Below are 22513 nucleotides of genomic sequence, written 5' to 3' on the forward strand. Positions count from 1 at the left end.
AAGACCCACGGGCAGGCTACACAGGACTTGAAACTGGGGATCTCAGGCATACTAAGTACCCAAAATGAGGGGTAAAATTCCTACTAACACTATCTAGCTAAATACTAAAACTAAGTAACTAGAAAATGGTAAACTATTTACAAAAAACTGGAATTTGAAGCAGGAACATTAGCAAAATTATAGACACTTGGAGAGGTTCCATCTCAGACAAGGGGTGGTAAAAAGGAACTGGAGAGGCGGTCAGTCAGCACCACCCTTTATGCACTCAGTTCAGAGCACAAGGAGGCAGAGGGTGCAGGTGTGGACCAATGAACACTGCTAATGAAAAATCTACTGGTCTCAGGCACAGGGTGTGCATGCGCACCTCAAGTGGAATACACATAGGGACCATCATTCGGAGAACTTCAGAATTACCTTCTCCTTAAATCCTAATAATTTGTACATGTTCTCTCCCCCCCACTCATAAACACTTTTCACAGTTTCCTATGCAAAACAAATCTTTTTCTAGGTCAAACATATTTTGTTTGAAACATGTCAAACTTCACTTTTGTCTTCTCCTACATCCAGTTCACAGCATCTCTTATCAGTGCAGGATCTTTCCCTCCAAATTACAGTTTCATTCAATGCAATTTAATGGCAACATTCTGCACTCTCTTATAGATTGCAATTAGCTTCCCTTTCTCTTATCATGCAAAGATTTTGTCAGTGGCTTTTGATTCAGGATCAAGACTACCTAACGAAAGGTAATATTCGAAGTATATCAATACTGACAGCAGCAAATAATACATCATTAGGAAAAAAACTTGATTCACTAAGAAAATAAAATTGATAAATGGACAAAAGTATAAGTAGTACAAGATAAATCCTTCTCCACAGTACTAGCAAAATGTGAATATACATTTTTCTGCAAAATATGTCCTTTAAAAAATAAGTAATGGTACATTATTCTATATCTGGAAGTATCCCTTATATGCTGAGTATCTGACTAAAGATATAAAAACTACAGAGACTCACCAAGAGTTCAGACGTTCCTAATTTGTCTAGTTCCAAAGACTGGATTCGAGAAATATGAACACCCATTTCCCTATGTATTCCAGAACACTCTATACAGGTTAAAATGCCCAGGTTCGTTGACAACCAAGTTGGATCTGTAGAAGAGGTTGAGAAATAAAATACTCAGCAAATATTAAAAAGAGTGAAAGTTATATTCTGTAAAAACCAATATTCCTCAATGAAAATGACTCCTCTTAACAAAAGCAACTTAATTATGAATATCTCATGCTTTTTTTCAAAATTCATCACCAAACTGAACCAAAAAGTTAATAAAATGCATTTTTCCATGAATCAAATTAAGTTTGTATATTCTAAAAATCCACCACCTATCTACAAACATCTAGGCCAAAATTTTCAAACCCAGGTGCCTAAACACATATTTAGGCACCTAAATGTAGTGCCCATCCCCCATATTTATCCATTTTGGCCTTAATTTTTAATGCTCAAAGTGTATTTTTTCATAAAGGATTAAATTAAGAAACATTTCACTATGGATGGAATGGACATCCATAGAGGTAACCTTTAAACTATAGGGCTGGCCCAGAAATAGTGCTCTGCACTGCCATGTGAGCATCCCTAAGTTTAATACCCAAATAGTTCTCACATCATGAATGTTGCAAAATGAGCATGTTCAATGCGTGACAGTTGTTTTTTTTCTTGGAAAACTTAACAGCAACAACATGGGCAGATTAGACAAGAAAGACAAGTGGTTCAAAATGAGCCTCATTCAGTCTTCCTTGACCAGATAATTAAGTGCCCACTACGTGAAGTCTTGAGTCAAGAGTTTAGAGCAAAAAGAAAGAGGAGAGATGCTTGGGACTTCATTAAAAATACAATGTGGCAAAGGTTAATAAAAAATGTTTCCCCAGATTTCCAGAGATTTAAATTATAAACTACAAACTATTTATCATCTTTCAGTATTTAAAAAGCAGTATTTTTCTATGGTTGCAATATTCTACTTACATATCTATCAATCTAAGCATTTCTAATGTACCCATCATTGTAGAATGTAGCTACAAGTATAATATTGGTATCTGTTACCTGCCAGAGATATTATTCTTCTATCTATCCCAGTCCTCCATTCTGAGGAACCTCCTTATGATATGAAAGCAGCAGCTATCAAGCAGTATAAACTTAGTAGCCCAACAATGATTTATAACTCTTAATTGTCCTCAAGCTCAGACAAGGGAAAATGACTGACCTGTAATTCTGCTGCTCTGAAGATATCATTCCGAAAGGATTCTTACTCTGAGTCTTTGCTTCCTGGCACAAGACTGGGAAAACTACCAAAGCTCTGAAGATTTTTGGCACCGATGGGTAAAAGGATAAAGCACAAACCAGGACACCCTATTGACAGTTGTGTCAAGCGCTTAGCTTAATTGCAAACCAATAAGGGGGTGGTTTGTGCATCGCCCTATTACCATTGTCCTTAGGGTCCAGAAATTTTAAGATTTTTGGCAATTCCACGCATCTCATGCTATGAAGCTGGGATTCAAGAATAAGACTCCTGGAGGATTACATCTTCCTTAATCACTGCCTAAGCACGACTCACTTCCAAGTAGCTTACAAAAACAGTGATGCCAAGCAATTTCCATTCCATTGCAATAAGGATCTGGAGAGAGTGCAACAACATCAGCAGTTCAAATCCCACAATGGGGCTTGAACTGCTGAAACTGAGTGCAGATAACACGCAACAGTGATGAATGAGACTTAGAACACTTGCTCTTTTAAACTAGGGTTGAAGGCTAAACTACATATTGCTTAGAAAGTTAATCTGCACTCTAAAAACTTTTTTAAAAATAAGTTATTTTGCTTGAAATAAGACATTTGGTGACATTCATGTAAATTAAGATACCTGGTGATCCACAATCACAACAGACTTCATTTCCGGGTAATCTCTGTATATCATCAATAATGGCTTTTGTTAGATCCTCTAAACTGTTTTCCCCTGTGCTCTGCTCTCCGCGGAATGCCATGTTTAATGCTTCTTCTTTACTGTTAGTCAATACTGATATCCATCTAGTATAAAATGAAGGGTTTTTATGAAGATTGTTTTGCAAATACAACTTTACCTATAAACTATAGCAAGCTTGCAGGTGAAAGAACAGGGTAGACGTGGAGGGGAGGCAGTATACTGGGGGAGAGACTGAAAAGAAAGACTGGGGGAAGGGCAGAAGTAAAACAAAAATGAGAGAAGGAGGAACAAAGTAAAACAAGGGGAAAAGATTTTTAAATTGCTCATCAAAAAGTGTTTGAATTAATGTACTGGAACAATGTGTACCATCATATGTAATTCCTGGTTTCTGCAAGTGGGTTAGAGCCTGGGAGTGGATAGAGACTAAGGGCCAGATTTGGAATGTAGGTACCGAGGTACTTTTGAAAATATCAGTAGGCGCTTATCTGCATCTTTAGCCACCTAAATTCTTTAAAAAATCTGGCCCTGAGTTTTTCTCTATAATAGCCCATATACAAGGACTATGAAGGCCAAACAGACGGGACAGGTCAGAAGTAAAAATGGGACAGGATTTTAGAAAAGAAGAGGAAAATAAGAATAGAGAGTAATGGAGTAACAGTAGTGGCCAACATTAAGACTGTAACTGGTAAAATGTGATCTTACAGATATCAACCTGCAACTTAGTCAAGTTAAAACAAATCAACAGAGAGTTAAAAGTTGTTTCAGGTATTATACCTGTCCTGAGTCTACCCACGGATTTTTAAGGGTTATATAACAACATTTTTAAGAGTGTATTTCTCTCACTTCCTGTTGTGTGAAAGATTCAAACTAAGAGGGGACATTGACTAACAGCTTTTACAAGGGAGTTAGAAAAAATGGCTACACATTAAGTGCTGTCTAATATATCAAATGAGAAAGCTGAAAAAACAAATCAAAATAAGAACAAAATCAATTTTTCCCCCCTCCAATCTCTTTCAGCTACAGTAATTGTTTGTTACTTGGAGCTAAAGCAGATAAAATAGCACATTTCTGTCTAAAAATGCTCTAGCTCCTCTTAACCAATTTCCTGCTTAGATATTTCAACTTTCTATACTCAGTGTGTGATTTTTTTTTCCAGTGTGCTGTAATGTCTAGGTTCAACTGAATGGATTGATGATGAAACTTTAGACTTAATTTCATAGTTTCTAGATTGCAAATACTAACACATGTGAGTAACTTTAGAGACATAAGTAGTTTAATGGGGAACTCATATGACTAAAGTTACATCATAAATGTTTGCAGAATCAGGGCCTGAATTTGTATTTGCACTCACATATGCCCTTTTTTGTTTTGTGATTAATGCACAAAAGATGAATCTGGGAACAAACTGTCTTTCCAAAGAACTTGCAAAGGAAGGTTAGTAAAAGCAAGCTTAATATGTCCCCTTCCCTCCCCCTGGGAAATGTAAGCATTTCCAATATTTTCCCTCTATAGTTCTGTGTATGGAAACATGTGCCACACATAATCTGAATTTGTAAAGTAAAATATATAAACACACTCTAGGTGGCAGTCATTTGCAATTTTGCTGATGAAGACCAGTTTGAGAAAGAAAAAGGAAGTATTCTTGGTTTCTGATATTAGCATAATCCAGATAAATTTAAGTAATGTACAAACTGAAATATTTGTTCATTTAGAAATTGGCAACTGGCTTAAAGGACTTGTCAGCAGCTACAGTTATTATAGTTCCAATTTAATTGCAATTAGGATAAATAGATTAACATCCAACCTCAAATGTACAATAGCAATTTAAAAAATCAACTTTCAATCACCATCAGAAGTAATGAAAATTAGAAGAAAAATTGGATGTGTGAGCTGACCACAGGTTTGATCTAGAGTTTCAAGCATTCTTTTATTTACTACAGTTACATACAGCAATAACAATTCTCTTTTTATTCCTTTTAGTCAAGGAAATGAAAAATTCCATATAGCTGCACCTGACACAATCTCTGAAAAATTCAGAGCACAAAGTGTCATACTGTGTGCTGTAGCTAGAGATTATCAGCAGGGCCAATTTAACACAAACATTCATGCCATTTATATAACAAAATTGCTCATTAGCACTCCAAATGACAGAAATATAATATACACATTATCCACTGAAGAACAACTCCCTCTCCCAAAACCTCAAACCAGTAAAATGGCATTTTAACCCAATATGATGATATTACCAAGTGTCCTATGGTTCTCTATTTTAATCATAGCTTTGTTGTTTTGTACAGTTTCTGTTTGAAGTACACAGAATGCTTCTGCTTCACTGTATGAAGCCACTGGACTCAATGTAATATGCAAAGATGATCAGATATAAATTTGTAGTGTTAATGAGAATCAGTTGCACAGTTGTCCAATCTTATTATAGGCCAAGGTTCTGCAATCTCTACCACAATTAAGTAGTTGTCCAGCTTCCATGTTGTTTCTTTTCCTCAGGTGTCTAGATATTGGACATCTTTCTGTTTTCTCCGAGGACTCCCTTATTGCCCACAGGTTTCTGTCATTGGTCTGTTTTGGGGGCAGCGTGCTGAGCCAAGTAGCCTGCTAGGCTAGACTGAGAACTTGCTAATGAGGTTCTAGTTTGCTATCCTTTGATTCCTAATCCCTTTAGGATCCCTTGACAAGATGGCAGGGCTAATTCAGGGAGAACAGGAGTTCATAAAAACAGCTTCTAAGCAACTAAAGGAATTAGCAAACAGGGAAGTTTTGCAAGGGAGTTGAGAGAGGGACTGTGGGACCCAGATACACCTAATAAAAATCCTTTAAACTTAGTACAATAACCCCCCCCACACACACACACACACTCACAAAATAAAATAAAATAAAATAAAGAACAAATAAATCCTGCAAGTCTAAAAATAATACAGGCAGAAGTCCAGCAGTATAGTGAGGGGCTATCTATTTTTTTGCACTGAATGCAGCATGTAGGACTGCATACGTGTACATTCAGTGCAGGCCTTCAGAGACAGACTACGGGCTCTTGAGACCAGAGTGGCTGAACTGGAGATGCTAAGGGAGACAGAGAGGTACCTAGAGAAGATTTTCAGGGACACAGCAGTGTGGTCCTACCCCCAACCTGATAGCCTTTCTGCTGTTAAGGAGGATGAAAGTCTCAAGGAAGGAGAACATCAAGCTGGAGCAGAGGAAAACATTCCCATAACTGGGTCCCTCCTTCCAGATAATGTCCTGGTATCCTCTCGCACTGAGGATACCGCTCCGGGTGAGGGGACCCCAGTTATTAGGAAGAGACAAGTAATAGTAATGGAGGTTTTAATTATTAGAAATATAGACAGTTGGGCTTGTGATGTTTGGGAGACTGGCTCAGTGAATTGTCTGCCGGATGCAAAGGTTGTGGACCTCTCGAGACATCTAGATAGACTTATGTGCCATGTTGGGTAGAAGTTGGTGCTCATGGAACATGCACGTAAAAATGACATAGGGAAAGGTAGGAGAGAGGTCCTGGAGGCCAAATTTAGATTAAAATCCAGGATCTTCATGGTCACATTCTCTGAAATGCTTCCAGTTCCACATGCAGGCCCAGAAAAACAGACAGAATTACAGAGTCTCAATGCATGGATGAGATGATGGTATTGGGAAGAGCAATTTAGGTTTATTATGAACTAGGGAACCTTTTGGGAAAGGAGGATCCTATCTAGGAAGGATGGGCTCCACTTAAACCAAAATGGAACCAGATTGCTGGCATAAAAAATTAAAAAGTTATTATAGGAGTTTTTAAACTAAGGGCTGGGGAAAAGCACATGATTTGGACACAGAAGCACACAGTTTCTTTAGGGGAAAATTTATTAAAGGGGATACTCTATATCCTTATAAAGATGAGAGAATATAAGTTGAGAAAGTACAGATAAGAACTGAAGAGAAACTCTGAAATGAAAAAGAGTCCCACTCAATTACATCATATGAAGCCAGACAACGAAATATTGACAAATTTTAGAAGTGCTTGTGTACCAATGCAAGAAGTCTAAATACTAAGATGGGTGAACTTGATTGCCTGGTATTAAGTGAGCTATTGATATAATAGGCATTAAAGAAAGTTGGTGCAAAGATGATAATGGGACATAGTAATAACAGGGTACAAAATATATAGGAATGACAATTAGGTTGCGCTGTTGGGGGAGCGAAGGAAAGGAAGCATAGAGTCAAATATAGTAAAAATCTTAAATGAATCAAACTGAATTATAGAATCTCTATGGATAGAAATTCCATGCTTGAATAATAATAAATAATAAACAACAATAATAAAGCAGTAGGAATATACTATCCATCACCTGACCGGATGGTGATGGTGACTTTGAAATGGTCAGAGAGATTAGAGAGGCTACAAAAATAGAAAATTCAATAATAATGGGGGATTTCAACTACCCCCATATTGATTGTCACCTAAGGACCAGATGCAGAGATATAATTTCTAGACAGCATCAATAACTACTTCTTGGAGCAGATATTCCTGGAATACACAAGGGGAGAGGCAATTCTTGATTTAATCCTAAGTGAAGCACAGGATCTGATCCAAGAGGTGCATATAGCCAAAGAAGTTACTCACCTAGTGCAGTAGCGATGGTTCTTTGAGATGCATCCCCCAATGAGTGCTCCACTGTAGGGGTCCCTGCGCTGCTGATCAGAGAATTTCAGTAGCAGTGTCCACTAGCTCCCCCACCCCCACTGTCTCTCCTTGTGCCTTGCCATGAGTCAGTGCACGGAAGCTAACCCCCCCCCCCCCCAGTTCTTTCTCTACTGCAGACTCATTGACAAGAACTCCAAAGTAGATGGGAGGAGGGTGGGTTGTCCTATCCCTGCTCTGGTGAGCAGTAGCATGGACATTTCTTGTTCAGGTAGGTGGCAAACAAGCCTGTGTCAGCATCCCCCACCGCCTGAACAGACTGTGAAGCACTACTGGGTATAGCTACTATTCATGGCTGTGCGGGAATTTACAATTGAGACTGCCATTAAGTTTTGTGTACCTGGGAGGTAGGCCGCTGACAGCGTGGGAGATACACCAGTTCCATAGTCTCATCACTTCCGCACAGAGGGAGGGAGACTGGGCTCCATCTTGTCGGTTTATGTAGAATATACAGGCAATGTTGTCTGTTAGGACTTTCATGTGTGACCCTCTGTTCAGTGGGAGGCAATAGGCGCAGGCATCCTGACCACTCTTAGCTCGAGGAGGTTGATGTGGAGGGATATCTCCACGGGAGGTCACTTCCCTTGTGTTGTAAGGCTGTTTAAATGTGCGCCCCACCCTACGAGGGATGTGTTGGTGGTGAGAAGCAACAAGGGAGGATTCTTCATGAAGGGGATCCCTTTGCTAATGTTGGCTGGGTCTAAGGAGGATTTTACCCTGGTGGGCAGTGCCACAAGAGTTGTGGGCAGTCTGGCTGATATTTATGGACTGTTTTGGACAGTCTCTGTGAGTGTAGCCAGAAAGAGTAATCTGTGCTGAGGTAGGAGGGCCCTGGTCAAGGTCGGCGCCTATAAACTCCAGGTGCTGTACTGGAGTGAGGGTTGATTTCTGGGCGTTGATCTGTAGCCCAGCTCTGTAAACAAGTGCATTGTGGATTTGGTGACTCGGTGAGTCTCTTAGAGAGACCAGGCTCTGAGGAGGCAATCATCCAGGTAAGGGTAAATCATGATTCCTTGGCAACATAAGCAGGTGGCCACTACTGAGAGAATCTTGGAAAATACTCTCGGGACCAAAGATAACCCGCGAGTACCCTGTGATGGTAGTGATCTCGTCCCAGGGTGAATCTGAGAAATTGCCTGTGAGTCGGAAACATTCAGATGTGAAAATATGCATCCTGGAGATAGAGGGCTGAAAATCAGTCTCCCTGTTCCAATGCTGGAACGATCATTGCTAGTGACCATCTTGAATTTCAGAGCTTGGACAAACTTGTTGAGAGCACTGAGGTCTAATATGGGTCTCCAGCCCCCTTCCTCTTGGGTATTAGAAAATACTGAGAGTAGAACCTTTGCCTTGTAGATGTAGGTACTGGTTCTATGGCTCCTAACTGGAGGAGACTGCCTACCTCTTGTCGTAATAAACTCTTGTGAGAAGGGTCCCTGAAGAGGGACAGGGAAGGCTGTTGTGGAGGGGGCAGGGAGACAAAATAAACAGAGTACCCATGGTGAACAATCTCTAGGACCCATAAGTCCGAAGTCATATGCGCTGCCAGATGGTGGCCAAAAGGGTGGGTAGTGATGGTAGGTTGTAGCAGTTGTGGAGAGTGGACTATCGGCACCTCAACCAACATGTCAAAATTGGTGTTTAGACATGGAAGGCTGGGATGAGGAACATTGCTGACCTGACAGTTTACATCTGAAGAATTTAGTTTTCTTTGTGGCTCATAGTATCATTGAGCTGGGCACTGGGAAGTTTATGGCTTACGCTGGAGCTGTGGACTAAATTTTCTCTTTTGTCCGGGTGTGTAAATGCCCAACATATGGAGAGTGGCCAAAGAATCCTTCAATGTGTGAAGGGCGGCATTGGTTTTCACCACGAAGAGCTTAGTGTCCTCAAAGTGAAGATCTTCAATGATTGCCTGCACCTTCTTTGGGAAATCCAACAGGTGGAGCTAAGAGTCACATTGTATCACCATCACTATGGAGATGGATCTGGCTGTAGTATCAGCTGCGTTTAGGGCAGACTGTAGCATTGTCTTTGCTACTAGCTGCCCTTCTTGGATGATGGCCTTAAATTGTTTGTGATGTGACTCGGGCAGCTACTCAAAAAAATTGTTCAATTTTGAGTAGTTCATGCAATCGTATTCCCCTGTAAGCACTTGGTAGTTGGCAATTTGAAACTGAAGCATGGCCAAGGAGTATATCCTCCTGCTTCCAGTTCCTATTGTAGGTAGTGAACCTCATAGGGTGTTGATGGCCATGAGAATTGATAGAGTTGGGTGGAGAGTGGGAGAAGAGGAACTCTGTTTCTGTAGGCCAGGATGTACTACCTTTTGTGTGCTTGCTTGCAAGTCGGCGAGACCGATGCTAAGGTCTGCCATATGGTTCTTGTGGGTCAAGAAAGGCCTCATTGATAAGGAGGCCTATTATTGAGGATGAAGTGGAGGATGTCCAGGAACTTGTGGTGTATGTCCTTGACTTCCTCCAGAGGTATCTAGAGAGAGTCAGCCACTCTCTTAGCAAGGTCCTGGAAGAGGCGAAAATCATCTGCCAGGGATGGTGGGGGAGGCATGACAGCCTCATCTGGGGAGGAGAAGAATATAGTTTTTGGGGTCGCCTTCCCCTTGACATCACCCTCACACTCCTCCAAGATTCCTTCTGGGGGCTCTGAAGCTCTGGAAATCACAGCAGAGGAAGGGTGTCTCGGGGGCTTCTGGGTGGGACTAGAAGCCTGAGAGCCATGCGGGTGGAATGCAGCGCAGGGATCCCCATATGGCCACTAGGGTGGCGGTGGCATGGAGTCTGGTGGTGGTGCCCATGGATGTCCGTACCAGGATGGTGACAGTGGGGATATATAAGAATATGCCTGGAGGACCTGCTGGTATCGGGCACCACAGGGGGCTTGAGATGAGTACTGAGATATCCCCTTCTCTGGTCCGCTATCCGAGTCCACATTGGAGAGCGGGGGAGCATGGCAAGGCAGCAGGAAAGACTCCCATGTCAAGCGGAGACTCGGTGCGGAGGTCCAGTGCCAAGGAGAGACTCTGGTACATCAGCTAAATGGAGGTCCCTCGAGTGCTGGAATTCCAGTGGTGCCGACTGGCTCAGTGCTACTAACGGAAAGATATTCTCTGAACTGGTTGTTCAGGTACAGGAAGAGGCATTGGTATAGATGGGACATGACACACCAGTGGTGCCTTGGAGTGTTTACTCCTGTCCTTCTCCTGAGGTGCTGTTGACTTGGTGCCCACGCCCATTGGGTCTGTGGGCGCATCAATGGTACCTGCCGCTATAGTCTTCCTTGAGCTGTTGGTACCAGGTTTGGCCCGTCTCGGTGCCGATGATACTGAGCATGTCAGGGATGGTTTGCGGCTAGCTCATGGACCACTGTGGGGACTTCCCACTCTCTTTTTCAACTTATAAGAGGGGTTGGTGGCTGATTTCTTCACCCCATGGCCCTTTAATGTTGAGGGCCGTGGGGAAGACTCACGTCTTGGCGTGGGTCCAGAGAAGGTCTCAGAGCCGCTTCCACGAATATAATCTTTTGCCTTAGCTCTCTGTCCTTGTGAAACCGAGATCTGAGCTACTGGCAAAAAAGTCCACTTTTGAATGTGTCCTTTCCCGAGGCAATGAATGCACCGTGAGTGCGTCTGCAATGAGGATAGTCTCATTGCAGGAGAGGCACTTCTTGAAGCCCGAAGAACCGGGCATGCCTCATTTGGGGGGAAGGGCCCCAACAAGAAGGGTGGGAAGAAAGAAAATAAATTCTATCTATACACACACATCTATATCTAGCTACATATAAGTATAGATATATTTTAGAATATAAGGAAAAAATAAAACACTAGATTACTACTAAAAACTAGGCTCGAGGCTACAAAGAAAGCATGAGGTAATAGTCGCTAACGGACTGCTAATAGCTCTGTCTCTAGTCAGGTGCGGTAGAGAAGGAACTGACGGGCTAGCCTGCGTGCACTGACTAGCCTCGTGGCAGGGCATGAAGTTCTCTGATCAGCTGCGCAGGAATACAAATACACCTACAATGGAGCTCTCATACAGTGGAGCACCCACAGGGACACTACTTGAAGAAGAACCACTTGGTAATAGCAACCGTAATGTAATTAAATAGAACATCCTTGGGAGGAGGGGAATACCAAAGGAATCTACCAGAGTAGCATTTAACTTCAAAAAGGGGAACCACACAAAAATGAGGAAGCTAGTTAAATGGAAATTAAAAGGAACAGTAACAAGAGTGAAATGCCTGTAAGCTGCAGGGAGACTAATTAAAAACACCATAGTAGAGGCTCAAGCTAATGTTATTCCCACAGCATTCTTCTCCCCGTCCCCTGCCCCGCAAAATGGCAAGAGGACCAAAAAAATATAAATAAATAAAAAAATGCCACCACGACTAAACACCAGATCAAAAGAAACAGTTAGAGGCAAAAAGGCAACCTTTAAAAATTGGAAGTAAAATCCTACTGAGGAAAAGAGAAAGGAGCATAAACTCTGGTAAATCAAGTGTAAAAATGTAATTAGGTAGACCAAAAAGAGAATTTGAAGAGCAACTAGCAAAAGACAAAAACTAACAGCAAAAACTAACAGGAAGCCTACCAAACAATCAGTGGGGCCACTGGATGACCGAGGTGCTAAAGGAGCACTCAAGGAAGACAATGCCATTGCAGAGAATCTAGATGAATTCTTTGCCTTGGTCTTCACTGCAGAGGATGTAAGGGAGATTCCCACATTGGAACCATTCCTTTTAGGTGACAAATCTGAGGAACTGTCCCAGATTGAGATGTCAATAGAGGAGGTTTTGGAATAAATTGGTAAATTAAATGGTCACCCTGAACAGAAATTCACCCAAGAGTTCTGAAGGAACTCAAATACGAAATTGTGAAACTACTAATTGGTATCACTTAAATCAGCCTCTCTACCAGATGACTGCTAATTGGATGATAGCTAATTGTAATGTTAATTTTTAAAAAGGCTTCAGAGGCAATACTGGCAATTACAGGCCAGTAAGCCAAACTTCAGTACCAGTCAAATTGGTTGAAACTAGCAAAGGACAGAATTATGAGACGCACTCATGGAGAATACTCAACACAGCTTTGTAAAGTGAAATCATGCGTGTCAGAATTCTTTCATGGTGTCAGCAAACATGTGGACAAGGGTGATCCAGTGGATATAGTGTCTTGGGCTTTCAGAAAGCCTTTAACAAGGTCGCTCACCAAAGGTTCTTAACAAAAGTAAGGAGTGATAGGATGAGAGGGAAGGTCCTCTCATGAGTCAGTAACAGGTTAAAAGATAAGGTAGGAATAAATGGTCAGTTTTCACAATGGAGAGAGGTGAATAGCAGGGTCCCCCAATGCTGTTCAACATATTCCTAAATGATCTGAAGAAAAGGGGTGAAGAGTGAGGTGGCAAAATTTGCAAACAATACAAAATTACTCAAGATAGTTAAGTTCAAACCTGACTGTAAAGAGTTACAAAGGGGTCTCACAAAACTGGGTGACTGGAGAACAAAATGGCAAATGAAATTCAGTTGATTAGTGCAAAGTAATGCACATTGGAAAACAAGCCCAACAATACATATAAAATGATGATGTCTAAATTAGCTGTTACCACTGAAGAAAGATCTTCGCGTTATCAAGGATGGTTCTCTGAAAACATCTGCTCAATGTGCAGTGGCAGTCAAAAAAGCTTACAATGTTAGGAACCATTAGGAAATGGTTTCATAATAAGACAAAAAATATCATAATGCCACTATATAAATCCATGGTATATCCACACCTTGAACACTGCCTGCAGATCTGGTTGCCCCATCACAAAAAAGATATATTAGACTTGGAAACAGCTGTATCACCGATCAAATCCGCAAAATTACACAGACATATGTAATGCTATTTGGGTCACTCATAAGTACTTGCCCAAAACACACAGCACTTGAATAAGCAGAACTACAGGAATTTGTTGTAGTTTAGAGTGGTTTGTATTTCCAAAACAAGCAATATGTCATTAGTTTTCATCAACTTACTACCTCTAAATCCAGTAAACTTCTCAAGGCTATTTGTAGGTCTAATAAGTTCCATTTAGCAACAACAATATTAAAAAAAAATACTCCAGAACAAATTAATTCTCTCAGCTACTGAAATTGAACCATATTCTTTTATTTTGATAAAACGTACTGAAGCTTACAGGAAATAAAATCATTGTGGGATCTCAAACTAGTCTGACAAAATAATCAGAGGGGAAAATATCTGCTGTAACAAAATAACTACTTTAAATGACTGGGTCTCAAAATGCAAAGACTAATAAAGAAAATTAAATATATTATAGCTTGATCTTTCAAATAAACTAATATAATAAAAGCAAATGTATGGCAAATATTTCAAGATCAATTGTGCATCAAGTACATTGCTGACTAAATATTTTAATTAGTTTCTTCTCACGCAACAAATGAAGGGAAAATAACATGGTGCTTCCCAACCAGACAATGTGCAAAGTCAGCTGTAAACAAGACAGAACAGTCATCTCTCACAATCTGCAGGACTGGCCTAAAGCTTTGAAGGATTCCATGTGCAATGTGAGGCTCCTTCCCTGCTCACTCTCTGTCTGTTAAGGGGCCTCTAAACCACTGCTTCCCCATGTCATCTACTTCTCCACCTGCCAATTAGCTCTAAAGGCTTCTCAAATACAAGACAGCAAGCATACAAGAAGCAATCTGGTGTTAAACTAGAATACAGATGAGCAGGTAAGGAACAATGAAGCTGAGAGGAGGGAGGCAGGCAGGTACCAGACCTCAGTCTGGGCATTCCACCACCAGCTTTCTTCCTGGAGTTGTCAGGTGGCAGTGCAGTGCAATGTTCTACAGCAGTGGTTCTCAACCAGGGGTATGTGTACCCCTGGGGGTACTCAGAGATCTTCCAGGGGGTACATCAACTCACCTAGATATTTGACTAGTTTTATAACATGCAACATAAAAAGCACTAGCAAAGTCAGTACAAACTACATATACAGACAGTGACCTGTTTATATTTCTCTATATTCTATACACTGAAATGTACGTTCAATATTTATATTCCAATTGATTTATTTTATAATTATATAGTAAAAATGAGAAAGTAAGACATTTTTCAGTAACAGTGTGCTGTGACACTTTTATATTTTTATGTCTGATTTTGTAATCAAGTAGTTTTTAAGTGAAGTGAAACTTGGGAGTACGCAAGACAAATCAGACTCCTGAAAGGGGTACAGTAATCTGGAAAGGTTTGAGAGCCACCGTTCTACACAACCACACTGCTATCAAAGCCCTACGGCTACCAAAAGCAATACGCAAAAGACAAACAGTGGAATGTGAATCAGAGAACACTAGAAAGTAAGGGAGAGTTCTGCATTGGTAGGTAGATGGATAAGTCTATTGAAATAATCTATGGGGGCAAGTAATGGCATTAATAAAGTAACTAATAGAAATGACTAGATTCAAAGTATATTAGGACTCAAAGAGAAGGTATTTTATGTCTCCCATTTCCAGTACCGTACTCTACATCTAAAGTGGCAGATGTATGGTTTTTTCTGCAGTGAAAATGGTGAGATAGGGTACAGATAATTATTCTACTGTCTTCTCCCCCTCTCCCCGAGTTTGTAGGCTTCAAACCTTTTGTAACCCTTACCACTCTTCACTCTGATGAATGGCAGTTTTCACGTACGACTTTCAGCATAGCAAAAAATCCAGGGAACAAAGGCATATAGCGTTTTTCCACTAATTGAACAAAAGTAGTTTTGCCAGTGACACATTTTGCATATTTCTAGATACAAATTTAAAAATAACTTCATGACAGTGTAAACATTCTTACGCTATATACTCTTGCTCATCCTCCGCCTGAAAGTGGTATGTTCTGTTATCTGAAATACAAACAAACAAAAATCTTTCTAATGTTGAACACATCTCACAGATTTGAAATTAATTTTAAGATGCCAAAACAGCATCTGTTACCAAAATATATTCAGCAAGTAAGGACATATGTTAACATAAGTCAGTAAGCCTATGACAGCTCTATTTTCAGTTACTAACTTTTTAATAAAGCAACAGAACTTTTTAAATAAAGAAACAGAATTGTTGACAGTATAAGTCATTTGTATCAAATGAGGGTCTGGTGACAGATATAGTTAATGGAATACAGAAGAGTTGAGGCAGTACAGTTTTTGAGTTACATTAAATTCACTTACTTTTTTTTGTACAGCCAGCATATTTTATTCAATTTTATGCCACATCTTAGTCAACTTGTTGAAAACAGACACCCCTATTTTTATAGAATCCATAGAAAAACACTATATGGGCCATATTCTGCCTTGTAAAATCCCCTTTGAAGTAAAAGGAGTTGCACAAGACAAAACTAGGGCAAAATTAGCCCAAAATAGGTACATTTTGTTTGGAAAAAATAAAATCAATACGAAGAAAATGTTATTGTTTTTATCAATATCAAAATTAATTTCTATGACTAAGGCTAGGATTTAGTCATGGGTATTTTTAGTAAAAGTCACGGACAGGTCATGGGCAAAAAACAAGAATTCAGGCCCCGGATCTGTCCATGACTTATACTATAAACACCCCGACTAAATCTTGGGGCAGCTGCTGCTGCGGGGGGGCGCACCCCAGGGGACTTCTGCTGTGCAGAGCATGCCCAAGGGGGCTGCTGCTTTGTGGGGGGCAGGGGCACAGCTGCTCTAGCCACCCCGGGGACCGCTACTTAGGCCGTTGCGGCTGGCTGCGGAGCTGCCCGAGCGGCTGGCTGCAGAGCTACTCCAGCAGCGGCTGCTGTGGCTATCCCCAGGGCCACCTGAGCAGCTGGCCCCGAAGCCAGCTGCTTCGGCAGCCCTGGGGTCAGCCACACTGGCCGCTGTAGAAGTCAAGGAGGTCATGGAAATTCAGGGAATCCTGACAAACATGGATTCCTATCTATGATACAATGCCAGATAGACAGGCACAGGTATTATTGAATGGTTAAAAGCAACAGAGGGTCTTGTGGCACCTTTAAGACTAACAGAAGTATTGGGAGTGTTAGCTTTCGTGGGTAAGAACCTCACTTCTTCAGATGCAAGTAATGGAAATTTCCAGAGGCAGGTATAAATCAGTATGGAGATAACAAGGTTAGTTCAATCAGGGAGGGTGAGGTGCTCTGCTAGCAGTTGAGGTGTGAACACCAAGGGAGGAGAAACTGCTTCTGTAGTTGGATAGCCATTCACAGTCTTTGTTTAATCCTGATCTGATGGTGTCAAATTTGCAAATGAACTGGAGCTCAGCAGTTTCTCTTTGGAGTCTGGTCCTGAAGTTTTTTTGCTGTAAGATGGCTACCTTTACATCTGCTATTGTGTGGCCATGGACGTGGAAGTTTTCTCCTACAGGTTTTTGTATATTGCCATTCCTGATATCTGACTTGTGTCCATTTATCCTCTTGCGTAGTGACTGTCCAGTTTGGCCAATGTACATAGCAGAGGGGCATTGCTGGCACATGATGGCATATATAACATTGGTGGACGTGCAGGTGAATGAGCCGGTGATGTTGTAGCTGATCTGGTTAGGGCCTGTGATGGTGTTGCTGGTGTAGATATGTGGTTTGTTGCATAGGTTGGTTCCTGAGTTAGAGTTATTATGGTGCGGTGCGTGGTTGCTGGTGAGAATATGCTTAAGGTTGGCGTGTTGTCTGTGGGCGAGGACTGGCCTGCCTCCCAAGGTCTGTGAAAGTGAGGGATCATTGTCTAGGATGGGTTGTAGATCACCGATGATGCGTTGGAGAGGTTTAAGCTGAGGACTGTAGGTGATGGCCAGTGGAGTTCTGTTGGTTTCTTTTTTGGGCCTGTCTTGTAGCAGGAGGCTTCTGGGTAAATGTCTGGCTCTGGTGATTTGTTTCTTTATTTCCTTGTGTGGGTATCGTAGTTTTGAGAATGCTTGGTGAAGATCTTGTAGGTGTTGGTCTCTGTCTGAGGGGTTGGAGCAGATGCGGTTGTACCTCAGCGCTTGGCTGTAGACGATGGATCGTGTGGTGTGTCCGGGGTGGAAGCTGGAGGCATGAAGGTAGGCATAGGGGTCGGTGGGTTTTCGGTATAGGGTGGTGTTAACGTGGCCATCGCTTATTTGTACTGTGGTGTCTAGGAGGTGGATCTCCCGTGTAGATTGGTCCAGGCTGAGGTTGGTGGTGGGGTGGAAGCTGTTGAAATCATGGTGGAATTCTTCCAGGGTCTTCTTCCAATGGGTCCAGATGATGAAGATGTCATCAATGTAGCGTAGGTAGAGAAGGGGCGTGAGTGGACAAGAGCTGAGGAAGCGTTGTTCCATGTCAGCCATAAAAATTTTGGCATATTGTGGGGCCATGCGGGTGCCCATAGTGGTACCACTGGTCTGGAGGTATATATTGTCACCAAATTTGAAATAATTGTGCGTGAGGATAAAGACACAGAGCTCAGCAATAAGTTGTGCTGTGTCATCATCAGGGATACTGTTCCTGACAGCTTCTATTCCATCTGTGTGTGGGATGTTTGTGTAGAGAGCCTCTACATCCATGGTGGCTAGGATGGTGTTTTCTGGGAGGTCACCAATGCATTGTAGTTTTCTCAGGAAATCAGTCACGGAGATAGCTGGGAGTGCTGGTGGCGTAGGGTCTGAGTAGGGAGTCCACATATCCAGACAGTCCTTCAGTGAGAGTGCCAATGCCCGAGATGATGGGGCATCCAGGATTTCCAGGTTTGTGGATCTTGGGTAGCAGATAGAATAACCCCGGTCGGGGCTCTAAGGGCATGTTGATTTGTTCCTGTGTTAGTGTAGGGAGTGTCCTGAGTAGATGGTGCAGTTTCTTAGTGTATTCCTCCGTGGGATCTGAGGAAAGTGGCCTGTAGAATTTGGAATTGGAGAGTTGTCTGGCAGCCTCTTTCTAGTAGTCAGACCTGTTCATGATGACAACAGCACCTCCTTTATCAGCCTCTTTGATGATAATGTCAGGGTGGTTTCTGAGGCTGTGGGTGGCATTGCGTTCTGCACGACTTAGTTTATGAGGCAAGCAATGTTGTTTTTCCACAATTTCTGCCTGTGCACGTCGGCGGAAGCATTCTATGTATAGGTCCAGACTGTCATTTCGACCGTCAGGAGGAGTCCATGTGGAGTTCTTCGTCCTGTGTTGTTGGTGGGAGGGTATCTGTGTATCAGTGCGCTGTTCAGTGTTATCTTGAAAGTATTCTTTGAGTCGGAGGCGGCGAAAGTAGGCTTCCAGATCACCGCAGAACTGTATCATGTTCGTGGGGGTGCTGGGGCAAAAAGAGAGTCCCCGAGATAGGACAGACTCTTCTGCTGGGTTGAGTGTGTAGCTGGATATATTGACGATATTGATGGGTGAGTTAGGGGTACCCCTGTTGTGGCCCCATGTGGCAGGTAGGATTTTAGACAGCTTACGGTCCTTTTTCCTTTGTAGAAAGGTGAAGTGTGTAATGTAGATCTCCTGTCTTATTTTAGTAAAGTCCATTTGTGTGGAGGGTTGGTTATTTATGGAAGTCTCCAGGTTGGAGAGCTCTTTCTTGATGTTTTTCTATTTGCTGTATAGGATGCTGATCAGGTGGTTCCTGAGTTTCTTTGATAGTGTATGACATAATCTCTCACTGTGGTCTGTGCAGTACGTAGATAGCAATGGATTTTTCACCTTCAGTCCATTTGGTATGATGTCCATCCGTTTGCATTTGGAAAGGAAGATGGTATCTGTCTGTATTTGTGCAAGTTTCTTCATGAGGTTGAAGGCTATCTTTTATGAAGGAGATGAAACTGAAGTTCCACACACAGTATAGGGGGTATTTTGAACAAAGACTGATAGACTGTTAAAATTGGAGAATAATTACCTGACTGAATCTAAGCAAGCACGTTCACGTATAGTTGCTACTCTTCATAACAGTTAATTTTGTGCACAGTGCATCTTATGGTTTGCAACGGATACAGAGTATAGATATTAGAAAACTTTCTATAGGAAGATGTATATAGTCATGGTCCTTGAGTCAAAATCAGACTGGATCCAAATATCCACAAAACTTTGTAGAAGTTTGGATTAGGAGCTTAATTTTGCACTTCAGACTCATTACTAGTTAAAATAGAACCTTGTAATTATTTTGGTAAACAATAACATTCCAGCCAATGGACTAGTTGATAATGAATGGTGTAAGTATTTATTCACTTAAAATGTCACATACGTGATATCAGATCAAAAGACTTCTTATCTTCTGCATTTGGCTTCACCTGGCAGGTTAGTAAATTCAGTTTGGCAGGTTGCCTGTTGGACTAAAGAAAAAAAAATTACCTATAGCAGTCTTGATTTAGGGCCCTTTTCCCACTGAAAGGTATTTTTTCCATTCCTTTTATGTATGGCTATAGTCAAATTTTTGTCAGTATGGATGGAGTAGTACAAGAATAACATAAGCCCCTTTTTAGCAATTCATTTTTTTGGTAATTTCAGAAGTGTCTGAAGAAATTAAGATTTTTTTTAAAAAGTCCCAATATTAAACACAACAGGAAAATTAAACAACACAAAGATCCAATTGTTATAATTAAGCATTTTTGTGTTACATAATGAATACATATATAAATGCTTACGTTTTCCTTGCATTTTATTTCATTTCATACAAGTAATTGAAAATAGCTAAAAAGTAACAAAACTATCTTGATAAATATACACACACACAACATAAATACACACATTTCCCTTACTGGTGTCATTTCTTCAACTAACTGGTAAAGAGGAGGTGAAACCAAATTAACTATGCAGGCTGGCTCTGTTTTTCCAGCCAAGTTTGGTGGTTGAGGTGAATGTAGGCCCTGTGTAAATACAGAAGGGATTATTGCTGACCACTGCTGTAGTAAATGTGTTCATAATGTGCTTTGTTAAATCTTTTTCTATATTTTCACTTACCTGACTGTGGCTCTGGTTCAGGAAGGTACTTAAGCATATGACTAGCTTTAATGTATCCATTGACCTCAACTGACTACTCACATGATCAAAGTATGTTTAAGTACCTTCCTGAACGGGCTAATATGAGCACACAGGAAGCACAATACATCTTTTCATTCATCTATACTGAAACTCTTCTGTACCCAAATCCTCAAGAGCTAGCATCTCTGTCAGCTTTCAAAATACTCCTCAGGGTAAGTACAGTAAGTTAGTTTAAATAAACCTTGTTTGAGTGAACTACCACCAAAAAAGTTTTGGTTGTCCCCTGAAGTCCTAAATATTGTAAATAAAATAATGACCAGAAGAGCTGCCACCAGGCTTATGGTCATTAAAAAGTGGTATTAAATGTGAATGCTCAAGTCACATGTAGAGAATAAGGCTTCAAATCAAATGCAAGAACAAGTTAGGGGACCTTCAAGAAGCATATTACATGAGTCTCAAGATATCCACAGTTAACATCCCTTTCATCCCCCATAGAGCATGCAAGCAAAACTAAAAAAAAACAAAAAAAAAACTGGGTACAACTGGGTAATCTTGGTTTTGCTGATGACATCCTCCTGCGTTCAACATATTGCTTAATGGAAGAAAAGACGCAGATTTTGGCAGACACTGCAAAACAAGTTTATCAACAAGAGGAAGACAAAATATTTGGCTATCAATGTCCCGAGAGCAACCATCAGAGCAAAATGTGACACTAGAAGAAGTCGGTCATTTTACATATCTAGGGAGTGAGATGTGCAATGATGGTGACACCATGCTAGATATCAAGCAATGAATATCAAAAGCAGCAATCAACTTTCACAAACTTGAAAAGATTTAGAAAAGTAGCACAATTGGCACTGATACAAAAATACAAATTTTTTACCACCACCAAGTCTGTCCTCCTTTACAAAGCAGAATTGTGGAAATCTCCAGCAGAAATTGATAAGAAGATCAACTAATTCCAAAGTGAATGCCTGTGGAAGATCTTCAGAGGCCATTGGAAAGAGTTTCTTGCAACATCAGAAACCAAGTAGAGTAAATAAACTTAAAGCACCAAACATGGTAAGAAAATGACGATGAACATATTTAGGACACACTTTAAGGATGCCACCAACATGACTTCCACATCAAATGGTATTATGGACACCACCTGGGAAGAGAAAAAGAGGGCAATCTAGAGAAACATTACACGGAACAATAGAGAAAGAAGCCAAATCCATCCACAATCAAGAGGCCTGAACAATCAAGACTAGCACATCCTCTGTGGGGCTAGGGTTTTTCGGGGTGGGCACTGTCTCCTCTACCCCAACCTCCCAGCAGGTCTCATGCACTGAGCCCGGTGCTGCCACATGTTGCTCTGAAGTGGCGGCAGATGAGTGGTGCGAAGGGGGCATCGTCATCACCAGCATGCCCAACGCACTCCAATAAGGCCACTGACCGTGCTGTCACAGTGGCGCCGTAGATGTTGGCGTAGCCTCAGGTGGCCAATCATGCTGGTGGGGCCTTGGCGAGGGCTGAACTGCCCTTCGGTTCCAGAGAAATCATCTTCCGGTGACCATGGTGGGGCCGTCGCTGCCTGTGTCTGCCTGCTGACCGTCGCCATTGGAGACCCGTGTTTGGAGTGGGACGATCAGTGCTGGTATCGAGAGGACTGGTGCTGGGGGGACCAGAATCGCGACAGGTAGTGCTCCCATGGGTCAGGCGACAGACATCTGAGCCGAGAGGATGACCAGTGGGAGGGCGAATGGTGCTGGTAGTACGGAGACAGGCGCCTCTCCCTAGGCAATCCATGTTGAGACTGTGGGCGAGCCTCAGAGCATCTTAGCTGCAACACTGGAGATCTGCGGCGCAGAGATGGAGAGTGCTGCCTTGTCTTGGGGGATCA

The 22513-nt window shown here is 41.6% G+C and overlaps 1 protein-coding gene across 11 annotated transcripts in view; it reads right to left on the bottom strand.

The window, feature by feature from the left end:
* The window catches only part of ASAP1 (ArfGAP with SH3 domain, ankyrin repeat and PH domain 1), a 337309-nt gene that overhangs the window by 70372 nt on the left and 244424 nt on the right, over positions 1 to 22513 (bottom strand). For all 11 annotated transcript variants that reach the window (XR_010599012.1, XM_065586133.1, XM_065586130.1 and 8 more), the window contains 4 exons: positions 19892 to 19979; positions 15523 to 15571; positions 2909 to 3072; positions 1015 to 1148 (listed from right to left, as the gene is read on the bottom strand). Coding sequence is in view for 10 of the 11 variants with exons in the window: in XM_065586133.1 (XP_065442205.1) it covers positions 1015 to 1148; positions 2909 to 3072; positions 15523 to 15571; positions 19892 to 19979 (435 nt within the window). In the remaining variant the exon portion in view is untranslated. The remainder of the gene's footprint in view (positions 1 to 1014; positions 1149 to 2908; positions 3073 to 15522; positions 15572 to 19891; positions 19980 to 22513) is intronic.

This window comes from Chrysemys picta, chromosome 2, assembly GCF_011386835.1.
Source record: "Chrysemys picta bellii isolate R12L10 chromosome 2, ASM1138683v2, whole genome shotgun sequence".
Lineage (NCBI taxonomy): Eukaryota > Metazoa > Chordata > Testudines > Emydidae > Chrysemys > Chrysemys picta.